Source organism: Pan paniscus, chromosome 13 (assembly GCF_029289425.2).
Source record: "Pan paniscus chromosome 13, NHGRI_mPanPan1-v2.0_pri, whole genome shotgun sequence".
NCBI classification, from domain to species: domain Eukaryota; kingdom Metazoa; phylum Chordata; class Mammalia; order Primates; family Hominidae; genus Pan; species Pan paniscus.
This window is the reverse complement of record NC_073262.2, coordinates 73315367-73329238: the sequence shown is the minus strand read 5'-3', so window position 1 is coordinate 73329238 and position 13872 is coordinate 73315367. Positions and strand designations below refer to the sequence as shown.

General features: G+C 38.9%; 1 protein-coding gene across 1 annotated transcript in view; it reads right to left on the bottom strand.

Moving 5' to 3' along the window:
- Window positions 1–219: 219 nt before the first annotated feature.
- The window catches only part of MYO3B (myosin IIIB), a 482619-nt gene continuing 468966 nt past the window's right edge, over window positions 220–13872 (bottom strand). Inside the window, exons 33-35 of the mRNA XM_063595441.1 lie at window positions 3628–3733; window positions 3209–3255; window positions 220–2380 (exon numbers count right to left, since the gene is read on the bottom strand). Of these exons, the coding sequence (XP_063451511.1) occupies window positions 3666–3733 (68 nt within the window). The 3' untranslated portion in view covers window positions 220–2380; window positions 3209–3255; window positions 3628–3665. The remainder of the gene's footprint in view (window positions 2381–3208; window positions 3256–3627; window positions 3734–13872) is intronic.

Sequence of the window (13872 nt, the reverse complement as noted above, 5' to 3'; positions counted from 1 at the left end):
GGGAAACAAGAGTGAAACTCCGTCTCAAAAAAAAAAAAAAAAAAAGAATTGCTTTTTGAGTTTTGGTACTGTGACTAGCCCAAGAATAATGTCTACAGTCTGTCTTCTCTATACTGTGACTGAAAGTGAACATCATTTCTAAAGTACTCTTAGGAGTACAGCTGTATTAATGACTTAACTATGCAGAGCTTCTGGATTATGATTCCACAATTACTTCTGTTTTCTTTTTAAGTTTATTTATAGATATATTTAAATGAGAAACAAGCCAGGTTTAGAATTACATTGTGCACGGACAAGCAGGGAGTTATGAACATTTCCATTCAACAATTTGAAAAGCAGCTAATATTATCAAACCAAAAGTAGACAATCAATGACAAAAGTGAAACTTCCAAAAGCACTCATATATTAATAGTAACATGAAAAATTTATATATTCTACACATTATTTTTTAAACAATAAAATAAAATTTATCTGCATTTTTTCTGCTCTACTTATAAACATTACCTTTTGGGTGAAGTTCGGCTATTGAAAAATTGGCTATATTTATTTTACTTGTAAAATTACAATTTCTGAGATCTTTAAATACCTCATTTCATTATCTTCATAAAAGGCCTATTAATGTGCTCCCTTTCAAAACTCTGATAACAAGATTTTCTTCAAGGTTATTTCTCTCAAAATTTAGGTATCTTCTTGCATACTATCTTTTTTTTTTTTTTTTGAGACAGAGTCTTGCCCTGTCGCCCAGGCTGGAGTGCAGTGGTGCGCTCTCAGCTAACTGCAACCTTTGCTTCCCGGGTTCAAGTGATTCTCCTGCGTCAGCCTCCTGAGTAACTGGGATTACAGGTATGCGCCACCATGCTGGGCTAATTTTTGTATTTTTTTTTTTTTTTAGTAGAGACGGGGTTTCACCATGTTGGTCAGGCTGGTCTCGAACTCCTGACCTCATGATCCGCCCATCTTGGCCTCCCAAAGCGCTGGGATTACAGGCCTGAGCCACCGCACCCGGCTTTTCTTGTATACTATCTACCACACATTTTAGAGTAAGAAAAATATTAAGAACATCTGTTCTAGAGAAATGGTCTTATAGGGCTTCTTTGTTTTTGATTACATCACACAGCAATTTGTCATGTTTTATATAAAGTAGGTGCTCAAAAAAGTTTGTCATACTGAATCATGTTGAGTATTATCTAACATCATTACAATATAATTAGCCCAAACTTGAGTGAAAAATCAGAGGTTATAGTGTATGAAAAGTGACTAATCATATGTAACATACAATTGAAAGTAACATTCCTGTCAGATATGCTTGTGTAACTTAGTTAAGTTTCTCCATGTATTCTCCATTCACTAGATATCCCCTCTACCAAGCCCTGTGCTAGGCTCTGTGCACACAAAGATGGACAAGATCAGGTCCTTCCACTGTAGCCACTGATAGCCTCATGGAGTTATTTGACCAGTGAATGGAGAGTTACAGAATAAAGTGACCTGGACTTTCCCTGTCACCGAAGTGACAGGTCCAAACTTTCCCTCTCATTCCTTTCTTTTCATCACTAAAGTAGTGTGGGTGTCTTGGCAAGGTGAAATAAAGAGACAGAGGCTTTCTCAGCATCATAATCAACAAGAGAGGGGTTATTTGCCTTGTAGAAAGAATCTGAAAGATTTAGGCCTATCTGCCTAAACACAGGCAATTATCCTGTTCTAGGAGATCTTGGGGCCAATCCTCCAGGATGGGGCACTCAGCAATGGAGCCCTGACTCTGGGGGAGGTGGGAGTGATAGAAAAGCCCAGCAAAGGTGGGAGGGTGGAGAAGAGTGCAGGAAAGGAACTCCTAGGTCTCCACTGGGGCAGATTCTGAATGGATTGAAAAGTAACTTGATAGGAAAAATCAAGCAATATTATCAGTGTCCATGATTAGACTGGGGTGAGACTGTTTGTTATCTTCCTAGACACTGGGGGCATGAATGACTGTTTAAACTATTGTAAAGGTGTTCTCAGTGTCCCACAGGGCCCCATGGGATGAGAAAGGAAGGGAGTGCCCAGCTCAGGCTGCACAACACATGTGGGAGAGTGGTAGAGATAGGATAAGATGTTTTGGAATCTGCAAGTGGTTCAGTAAGGTTCAGGCATGGACCATATGTCCAAAGAAGCTGACCCCATATCAGTGCTTTCTTATGCAATGACAGACAGTCGATTACCATGAATGTTCCTACTCTGGACAGATTTAGGGTTAGGAAGCACAATTTAATGTTGAGCAAAAGAGTCTCCTTTTGAGGATGAAGAAAAAAAGGAAGGGTGGGCTGAGTTGTTCTCCTCAGGGATACAGTCCACTGGTGACAGAGATTTGTAATATTCATCTTCCCCATCAAGTACTTTGATTTGGCTGCAACAAAGAAAACAACAGGATTTTCAACAAAAAATAAAACAAATGTTACAGTCATCACTGGTGCAGCTAAAGTCATGTGAGTAGCTGGAACAGGGTTGGGGTCCAACACTGGAGGGGAAGGACAGCTCCTAGGTAGCTCAGGGTCTCCCAGTACAGAGGTACCAGGGTCTGATCTACAAAGCCCTTCACCTTTGGGTCGTGCACTGATAGTGGGTCCAGTTTTGTGGTGTCTGGAAGTTGTGGTCATATTGCAACTTGCTTTATGGGATTGAACTCTGTCTCCATCTGGTTCCCTCTAGATGAGAAAGTTTTCCTCCTGACCTCCCCCAATTCTCTAATTATTACCATTATGTACTTCATTGCTATTCTCAATTGAGATGCTAACTATCAAATGAATGACAAATTCCTTACTATCCTCTATCTAACCAGTTGGGCATGTTTCTCCTTGTCCATGTTTTTAAGGCCCAGGGGTAGGATAATGTGGAGGAAGTGGCCTATTTGTGCTTCGTAGAGTGCTCTTATTTGTGGAAGGAGAGTTTTATATAACCCACTACATGTCTCTAATTATGAAGAAAGTACAATTCCCTGGAATAATTATGAGAAATAACATTTGCCCTTAGGTGACAATTTCAACCTTTTTGGACAGAATAGATTCAAGTTTTGTATACTTGCTACTGTGAAAAGTAATTTCCAATGTCAATAAGAGTGGCAATATCTGGATTGCATATTTTTAGAAGCCTCTCTGGAAAGTTTTGCATTTTCTGTAATATCACAAAGGACCCCTTCTGTTTACAGTTGCTTAGAACTAAGAAGACAGATATTTACCCAAGTTTTCTTGGCTTCCTCTTGCTCCCTTGATATTCTAGAGTTCCCTGTGGAGAGGGCCAAGAACACACAGTCAAAGCAAAGCAGCAAGTCGTTAATTTTTAATTCAAAGTGATTTTGTGTTGAATGCAAGCAGATGCTGATAATATCAGAAGTCACAGCATAATTTTTTTGATCAAAGGGCTCAAGTGAGCCTGATGAAGCATGCATCTTGCTCGTCTTTGATAAACCACATCAATTATTCACCGTGAAGGCAGACATCCTGACATGAAAGCAACAGATAAAGAGCCTAAGCACATGTTCAAGACGAGAGCATGAGGGTGGGGGTGGGGCTGCAGGGGCTGGAACAGGTAGTAATAACAGAATTATTAACTGGAAACAAAGCCAGTGAAACAGCTTTATGGCCACTTTGAACTCACATTTAACTGGTTATAGTACATGGTGTCCTCAGGGCTACTCAGCATTTTGGGCTGCTGACATCGTCGGCGAGGTGTTCGATGTTCTGTGCAAGACCATTTTCTGAACCTGAAAAAAGAGCAACACTTTGCTGTAAACTGTCCGAGGTGTTGGGAAAATTAAGTGAAAAATGGCTCTTCACATAAATGCACTTAGTAGAAACTGTGTCCTATTTTAATGGGCATATTAAAAGCTTTACTAATATTAGGAGAAATGCCATCCTAAAAAATACACACAGATTGCTAAGTGTAAACAAGGGCCACTGTCTGTAACTTTGCATTCAGCTTTCTGATCTGAATCAGCAGTCCAGGGTGACAGAAAGCAAGTTGTTGTTTCCACATTGGTGAAGTATAAGTTGGTGGTCAGCATTTATAGAGTAGGGTGCCCTTAGTGGGATGACTATGTTAGGACAACCAAAGTAATCTGGGATTGTTTGCACCACATCCTGCAGTGAGAGTTCAAAAACATCTGGAGCACACATACTCCTGGGGAGATGAGAAGCAAACCTTTTGGTGGGATACATTTTGTCGGGGGGGAAATGGCTTGAGCTAAAATTTACTGAAATGCTTTGAACAATACCACTGATGCATGCAGTCTTTGGAGGTAGTGTAAAAGAGAAGGAGAAAGGATGATTGCACGATTACATGAAGCAGTCTCTCCCTGTTTGTCCTGATTTCAGAACCCTGGACCAAGAGTGCCCTGGAGATTAAGAAACCACGAGTCAGAAGAAGTCATAATTCATGGCTGGGCGCAGTGGCTCACGTCTGTAATCCCAGCACTTTGGGAGGCTGAGGCGGGTGGATCATGAGGTCAGGAGTTCGAGACCAGCCTAGCCAACATGGTGAAACCCCGTCTCTACTAAAAACACAAAAATTAGCTGGGTGTGGAGGTGCACACCTGTGATCCCAGCTACTCGGGAGGCTGAGACAGGAGAATAGCTTGAACCCGGGAGGTGGAAGTTGCAGTGAGCCAAGATCGTGCCACTGCACTCCAGCCTGGGCAACAGGGCAAGACTCCATCTCAAAAAAAAAAAAAAAAAAAAAAAAAGTCATAATTCATTTCCCTTCCAAGCAAATGATTTTTTGGATCTACTGTCCTTTTGGCTCTATATCTGAATCAGGATTCAGCAGTTCTAATTTCTTGGCAACACACACATAGACACACACACCTCTGTCATAGAATATTGTCCATGAATGTTGTTGTTTAGAGAAAAGCTATCACTATCCTGGAGGACAGAGTGTTTATTATAAACTATTCATTAAAAAGAGTTGGAGATTTTACTTGGTATCATATTTTAACTTCACCAGAGATTTCCACGATTTAAAAAAATTCTGGGGGAATTTTTAAAGTAGAGAGTGACTTAGCAAGGTCCATTATTAATAGCAAAATATTTGTTCCCTAAGTATAAAGTTTTGTATCTTGATTTTTCTTGAATTGGGACAAATCTATATTTGGACAAGACTATCAGAACCCAGCCTGGCCAACATGGTGAAACCCCATCTCTACTGAAAATACAAAAATTAGCTGGGCGTGGTGGCGGGCGCCTGTAGTCCCAGCTGCTTGAGAGGCTGAGGCAGGAGAATCACTTGAACCCGGGAGGCAGAGGTTGCAGTAAGCCGAGATTGCGCCACTGCACTCCAGCCTGGGTGACAGAGTGAGACTCTGTCTCAAAAAAAACAAACAAAAAAAAAAACAAAAAAAACACTATCACATCCATCCACTCTAAATACCCATTTTTTTTTCAGAAGAGAAACTGAGGCCCATAAAATTGAATGGCTCATCTCAGATCAAGTGGCCAGGTGGGTACCCAACCCTAGATTTCTTACTTCTTGTTCCAATAGGTGTTTTGTTTTGTTTTTTTACACTATAGCATATGGTCCTTTTTTTTTTTTTGAGATAGTCTCACTGTTGCCCAGGCTGGAGTGCAGTGGTGTGATCTTGGCTCACTGCAATTTCTACCTCCCAGGTTCAAGCTATTCTCCTGCCTCAGCCTCCCAAGTAGCTGGGATTACAGGTGTGCACCACCACACCCAGCAAATTTTTGTATTTTTTGTAGAGATGGGGTTTCATCATGTTGGCCAGGCTGGTCTCGAACTCCTAGCCTCAAGTGATCTGCCCTCCTCGGCCTCCTAAAGTGCTGGGATTACAGGCATGAGCCACCGTGCCCAGCTTATAAGATATTGCCTTTCTTAAGAAGAAACGTTTTTTAAAGTCAAAGGTTTAAGTAAAAGTAAGTTCGATGAAAAAATATATATATTATATATTATATATTTTATATGTAATATATATATTTTATATGTAATATATATTTTATATTTTATATATTTTTATATAGTATATATTTTATATAATATATATTTATATTTTATATATAATATATATTATATTTTATATATAATATATATTTATATTTTATATAATATATTATATTTTATATATAATATATAATATATTATTTTATATAATATATATTATATTTTATATAATATATATTATATTTTATATAATATATATTATATTTTATATACTATTTCATATATAATATATAGAATATAAACATATAGAATATATTCTATATATAATATAGAATATATTATAATATTCTACATAATATATAATATATATTATATAGAATATTATAGAATACATAGAATATATTATATTCTATATAATATATTATATAGAATATAATATATATTTAATATATTATATAGAATATAATATATATTTAATATATTATATAGAATATAATATATATACATATTTTTTGAGACAGAGTCTCATTCTGTCACCCAGGCTAGAGTGCAGTGGCACGATCTCAGCTCACTGTAGCCTCCGCCTCAAGCGATGCTCCTGCCTTAGCCTCCCAGGTAGCTAAGATTACAGGCAGACACCACTACACCCAGCTAATTTTTTGTATTTTTAATAGAGATGGGGTTTCGTCATGTTGCCCAGCCTGGTCTCGAACTCCTGACCTCAAGTCATCTGCCCAGCTCAGCTTCCCAAAGTGCTGAGATTACAGGCATGAGCCACCATGTCTGGCCTCAATGAAAACATATTAATTAGCATAGCAAAACAATGTTGCTTGCAGAAGGTCCAACAGCCTTAACAGACATTCTCATCCAGCTCTTCATGATCACTGTGCAGAGCACAGGAATCTAGCCTGTTGTGCTGGCAAAGTCCTCAGAACACAAAGAACACAGCGGTTCTTTCTGATGGTTCCAACATACCTCCTCCTCGTTTGCTTTGTGAAGTCCATACTCTGCAATATGGTAGAATGTGAAGCTGTGAGTCCCTTTTGTGTCATCTCCTTTCTGATTTATAGATCAATGAAGAGAAGTGTCCTTAGGTCAGTCTGCTGGTGTGAAGTATGCTCTGGAGGTCTGACATCCACTCTCCCTTAGACTTTCTAATACGGCAGGAATTCCGTCCATGGTAACTCAAAAGACTGATCTTAAGAAGTTTTTGGGTTCAACTAGAGTTCAGCCTAGTTCAGCTGGACTTCATATTTATATAGTGTTTACATTTTATCAGAGGTTTTTATTTATATTGTCTCAACTGGTAATGCTTTATATACGATATGATTTTCAACTTTTGTTCTTGACGAACTTGCTGTTTCATTGGCTTTTATTTTTTTCCTGATTCTTATAAAGAATTAAGTTATTGGATAGACTGTTCTTAATTTTAATATTTCTCCCATTACTTAAAAACAACTGTTGGTGTCTAATCTTATGGTTTCTACACTATACTAGAATCTGGTATAAGCTAGTTATCTGATTTAGCATCAAATTTTAATTTTCATTATTTTAAGTTTAATTTTTCCATATTTCACAATGTTCTGCAAAGAATGCTGTAACTTCCAGGTGCTTTGCCATTGGAAGAAATCTGAGTGTCACTGATACAATGATCCATTGTAAGCAACCGAATAAATAATTGGGAAGTAGACCATTGTTTAATAAATGCTATTGGAACAATTTAATGGCAATATGCAAAAATATAACTTAAATACAGACATATTAACATTTATCCTATATACAGTGTACTTTGCTGGATTTTGTGGAAAATATGAAGAGAAATAAGACAAAGTCCCTGTTTTCAATCTAGTAGAGGACACTGTCTTAAGATGTTAAGTGACTTCTTTAAAGCCGTTTAAGCTAGTGCTGTTGGACTCAAATTGTTTAGTTTTTAAAATTCTAAATCCTTTACTCTTCTCAATACATTTCTTGATTCTCACAGGCCACAATAAATTCGAGATGAGTTATATAGTTGAGAATTTTAAACATTCTCCAAAAAACTTTAGAAAGAAATGGAGTATCTCAGCTGTATAAGAAGACGTTAGTGACATGCATGCATTTAATTATATTAAAGTAAAACGTTCCATATGATGGACAGTAACAAAACTAAGATGAAAGGAAGTACAACAGAAAGATAAAAACAATTAAAAGATATATACCCATAAAAGTTACATCCATAATGTGGAAAGGCTGAGGCGAGAGACAGAGAAATATAGTTAGAAAACGAGATACTGAAAAATGTTGAACTATCCTGACGAACAGCTTCAATTTAACAATTATTACTGCTTCTCTATTAATTCATACACCATAAGGTTAAAAGACAATGTGGGAGGGGCCCCAGAGAAACAGGAGAATCCACAGGTTCCCTGCCTCCTGAAGTGCAACTTGGCCATAAACAGAGCTGGCCGGGCACGGTGGCTCACGCCGGTAATCCCAACACTTTGGGAGGCCTAGGCGGGCAGATTGCTTGAGCTCAGGAGTTCGAGAGCAGCCCAGGCAACATGGCAAAGCGCCATCTCTACAAAAAATACAAAAAATTAGCCAGGCATGTTGGCATGCACCTATGGTCCCAACTACTCCGGAGGCTGAGAAAGGAGGATCCCTTGAGTTCAGAAGGCAGGGGTTGCAGTGAGCCGAGATCGCGCCTCTGTACTCCAGCCTGGGTAATAGAGTGACACTTGGTCTCCAAAAAAAGAAAAAAACCCAGAAAAAACCCCCAGAACTAAGCAACTTGTTCCAAGGAATACGTTGCAATGAAGTAAACCAAAAGAAAAAAAAACCCAATTTGTATGAAGACAGACAGACATAACACTTTTTTTTTTTTTTTTTTTTTTTTTGAGACAGAGTTTCGCTCTTCTTGCCCAGGCTGGAGTGCAATGGCGTAATCTCGGCTCACCGCAACCTCCGCCTCCCAGGTTCAAGCGATTCTCCTTCCTCAGCCTCCCTAGTAGCTGGGATTACAGGCATGTGCCGCCACACCCGGCTAATTTTGTATTTTTAGTAGAGATGGGGTTTCTCCATGTCGGTCAGGCTGGTCTCGAACTCCCGACCTCAGGTGATCCACCTGCCTCAGCCTCCCTAAGTGCTGGGATTACAGGCATGAGCCACCGTGCCCAGCCATAACACTTTTATAGCAGTAAAAAAGCTAGAAACATGATACATATTTAATAATCGAGAAGAAATTAACTCAGATATAAAAATTGTTTCATATCTTGAGTCACTGACAAAGCGGCGATAAATGTGTATGATGTTGACAGAAGAAAATTCAAAACTTGGAAAAAGAAGTAAAATACAAAATAACATATAGCACATTGACTAAATCTATGCATGTACATGCATTAAGAAGTTTATCATGATTTTTCCCTTGAAAATTTAAATACTAAAAAATCAATAAGGCACATAGTACCAAAATTGTTAGTTCTTTGCATATATGAAGAAAGTATAACCAGAAAAGGCTAAATTTGTAAGCGGCAGAGTGAAAACTTGAACCCTGTCTTTTGGATTTTGGGCCAGTCAGTTTGCATTAAGATATAAAACAGTATGGTTATCAGATAGTTACCTAGTTCGTTTGATTAGTTTATGTAGAGAAACTGGGCAACTCAAGTTTGAACATTCACTTTTTTTTTTTTTTTTTTTTTTTTTTGAGACGGAGCCTTGCTCTGTCACCCAGGCTGGAGTACAGTGGCACGATCTCAGTTCACTGCAACCTCCACCGGGGTTCAAGCGATTCTCCTCCCTCAGTCTCTTGAGTAGCTAGGATTACAGGCACCCACCACTGTGCCTGGCTAATTTTTTGTATTTTTAGTAGAGATGGGGTTTCACCATGTTGGCCAGGCTGGTCTCGAACTCCTGACCTCAAGCAGTCCACCTGCCTTGGCTTCCTAAAGTGTTGGGATTACAGGCGTGAGCCACTGACCCCGGCCTGAATATTCACATTAGAATGTGAGTTTTTACTTTGAGGACCATAATGCTCATATTCTCAAAGTGGCTTATTTCTACCTCGCATAGATGCCCATGAGACAAACCAAACTCCCCACTTTGTCGTACATTGGCAACTACCTCCTTACTGGGCTTTTAAAGGTATATTATGTTATGAATACCAGTTTGCATTTAACGTAGGTCTCTTTCCTTTTCAAGAATCTTTGCACCTCCCCCCAACCCCCTGCCCTGCACCTTCTGATTTCATATTTGAGAATTTTAACACATCTTTCTCTTCCGAATTGTTATAGAACTTTATAATAAACTGGAGCTAAATCTGTCAGAAAATGGAAGAAATCTGGATAGCATTTCAGGAGCACTGGCAAATGCATACTCCTTACTTCCTAATCCCAAACTGTCACACTGTGGCTGCACATGTGCCCAAGCCCTTGGTGAGAGACAAATAGCTGAATTCAGTCAATCTGTCACATAAATTCAAACAACTGGTTTGTAAATTTAATTTTTCTTTTCTCTTTATTGAACATGCCGGTATACTCAAGCTAGAGTTGCCAGATGAAATGGAGGACATGGCTGGGTGCGGTGGCTCAGCTGGGAGCAGTGGCTCACGCCTGTAATCCCAGCACTTTGGGAGGCCGAGGTGGGCTGATGGCCTGAGGTCAGGAGTTCGAAACCAGCCTGGCCAACAAGGTGAAACCCTGTCTTTACTTAAAATACAAAAATTAGCTGTGTGTGGTGGTGTGCACCTGTAATTCCAGCTACTGGGGAGGCTGAAGCAGGAGAATCACTTGAACCTGGGAGGTGAAGGTTGCAGTGAGCTGAGATCGCATCATTGCACTCCAGCCTGGGTGACAAGAGTGAGACTTCATCTCAAAAAAGAAAAAAAAAAAAAGACACACAGTTAGATAGATTTGAATTTCAGATAAACAACCAATAATTCTTTATTACATCCATGAAATATTTAAGACATATTAAAAAATGATTGGTTATTTGAGATTCAAATCTAGCTGAGTGTACTGCATTTCTATTTGTTAAATCTGGCAACCCTAATTCATGCACAGTCGTAAGTCACAAATGAGGCTTTTGTCGTCTTCCAAGGTTTCAGAGATGAAGAAGAAAATGTCTTCTACTCCATTTGACTTGCTGAGTTGCAGCTATTTTGGCTACACATGCCCCCTCCTACACTGTCCTCTAAAACTTAATGTTTCCATTTTCATCACCTGCTACAGATATGCCAGTTCTGGTAAATTTCCTAGCAAGCTTGAAGGAAGTGAAGGACAACTGCAAGGAAGGGCAGGATGGAGCATGCAGCCCACGTATTCCCCAGCTTGGTGGGGCAGAATGTGTTCTTGGCTCCTGAGGAATGGGCAGGCAACGCACAGGGGTCCTGGGAAGAAAGGGAGAGAATATCCTGGGAGAGCTATAGTCCCTGGCACCCTCCTGTGGTCCTTCATCAGGTATGGATACTTTCTGAGCTGTGTGATTGCTGATCTGATTGCCATTTTGTGGATGAGGCGTTCTCAGGTTCATTTGCCAAATGAAACATCCCCTTTAAGCAAACAGAGTGTTCAGTGTTCTAGATTTACAGATGGCAAATCCTATATGAGGTTATAAGCTATACCCCTGGGGCATTTAAATAGGATTAGAGTTGTGCAATTAATTTACAGAGCTCTGCCAACTCTGTGCATAAAGAAAGGTGCGTCACTCCTCTGACCAAGGTTCTCAGGGCATTTGCAGGTGACAGTAACCCAGCTGTCAGCTAGACAATCTTTCTTCTCAATGAGGGTTGACCATGCGCATAGTACTCCAGTGGATACTCCCATGAAATAGCTTCTGAAGACATGACCTGTCTTTTCTGGCTCTCTGTCTCTTCCCCTAACCATTTCATTTTTATATAGCAACTCTTGTTTTGCAAAGTACTTTTTGTTTACTTCATCTCATTTTAGCAAGGCCAAATAACCCTAAAGAGATAACAGAGGCATAGTGAGACTAAGAGATTATACAGTTAGAGGCAAAGCCCAAATGAGAATTCAGGTTTTTGAAGTCCAACTGAGAGTATTTTTTAGCATACCAGTTGTTCAACTTTTAAAATACTAATGCCCGGGTCAAAGCCTGGACATGGATTTTTTTTTTTTTCAAATCTCTTTAGGTGGTTCTACTGTGTAGTCAAGGTTAAGAACCATTGTGCTTGACCATATTAAATCTTTCCTTCCCAATAAGAACCATATCAGCAGAAAGTCTACCAATAATCTACATCACCTTAAAAATGAAGAAATGTATTGTAATCCCCTTGTCCCTAATATGCCTTGAGGCATGGACTATTTCAGGAATGCTCAGAGCCTAACAGATCCTCAGGTTATTGGAGACAGGGAAGTATGCCCTGGTAGCTCAGATTTCCAAATTTAAGTCATGTCATGGAGGAAAATTCTCTGTGGTCTGGCTCCTTGCTTTTATATCTGAGAGGTCTGAGGCTCAAGGAGCTTAGGTCCCTAAGCTATAACTCAAGATTCTTGATTCAAAATCCCAGGGCCTAGGTCATGGCCTCTATTATGATGCTTGTACTTTTGCTGAGACATTTTCATAAGTTTTCACTTCACCAAGTCTAACTTCAGGAGGAACTAAGGAATTCAGTGGGCTTTTGTAAAACACATACACACACAACTAGAAAGAGAGATTTTTCTCCTGGGGTGCATGTAATTCAGATCCTGCTTTTTAAGATGAAAGGAAAGCTACAAATTTTCCCACTTGCCATGTTATGTCATGAACAATCTTCTTCAAAATTGCAAAACTGCTACAAAGAAAACATCCCTGAGTTAAATTAGTGCCTGTGGAAGATGCTGGAGTTATAAATTGTCTATGTGGAATTTTCTACTTATTAGTTAAGGAGGTGGCAATAACTTCCCCTGAAACCAATAGCTCAGAGCCTGGCACACTCTCAACAAATGACGAATGAATGAAGAATGAATGAATGAATGAATGAGTGAATGAGTGAATACTGACTATTCACCATTCTCATTAAGATCTCTTCCATCTATGTGACCTATTCTTTTGTTCTCAGACTGTTAATTGGGATGTTTTTGTCCAGGCTTCCAATAGGAAGAGGGTCTTTCCTATCCTGGGATACCTTTGGGGAAACTGTCCAGAGGTGTTTCAAAGAGGTAGATGAAATCAGTCTCTAAAAACAAAGTTCCTTAGTATTTTTTATTACTGTCCTTTCAATATCTTTATAGGAATATGTATTCTTTTTTTTTAACTAAAAAATTCATTCATTCATTTAATTTGGGTTATGGCTCCCCGCCCCGCCCCCCCCCCCCCCCCCCCGCCCCGCACTTAACAATAAAGTCATAAATATTTCCATTCTATTAGGCAACTTTTAAAATAGTATGTTTCTTTTAGAGTTACTTTTTGAAAAGGTAATAAATGAACCTAATGTTCAAATAAGTTAAGCAGTGAAAAGTTTGTCTTTTTTCCACACCCAATCTCATTCCCACAATAGTAGTAACTGCTGAGACAAGTTTCCAGAGATATCTGTCTTCCAGAGATAGCTTAAATGGTATCACTTCTAATGCTTGCATGGTATTTCATTTTATGAATGAATCATGATTAATTTATATAATTTCCTATTTTGGGCATAGAAGTTGTTTCCAATGTTTTTCTATAATAACAGTGCTTTGAGGAACATACTCATAGTTTGGTGTTTGACAAATGTTCCTTATTCCTTAGGATAAATTTCTAAAAGAAGAATTACTGGCCAAAGGTATGCATATTTTAAAAACTTATGATTTGTTTTTTTCAATCGCCATCCAGAAATTGTGCAGCAAAATACACTTCTGCCACCTATACCTATATTACCCATTTAAGCAGGCCCTCACCAGCATGAGATGGTTCTTAAGAAAAAGTCTGACAATTTAATAGGTGCAAAAATAACACCTCATTTGTGTTTCTATTTGCATGTCATTGATTATTTGAAAAGGCTGA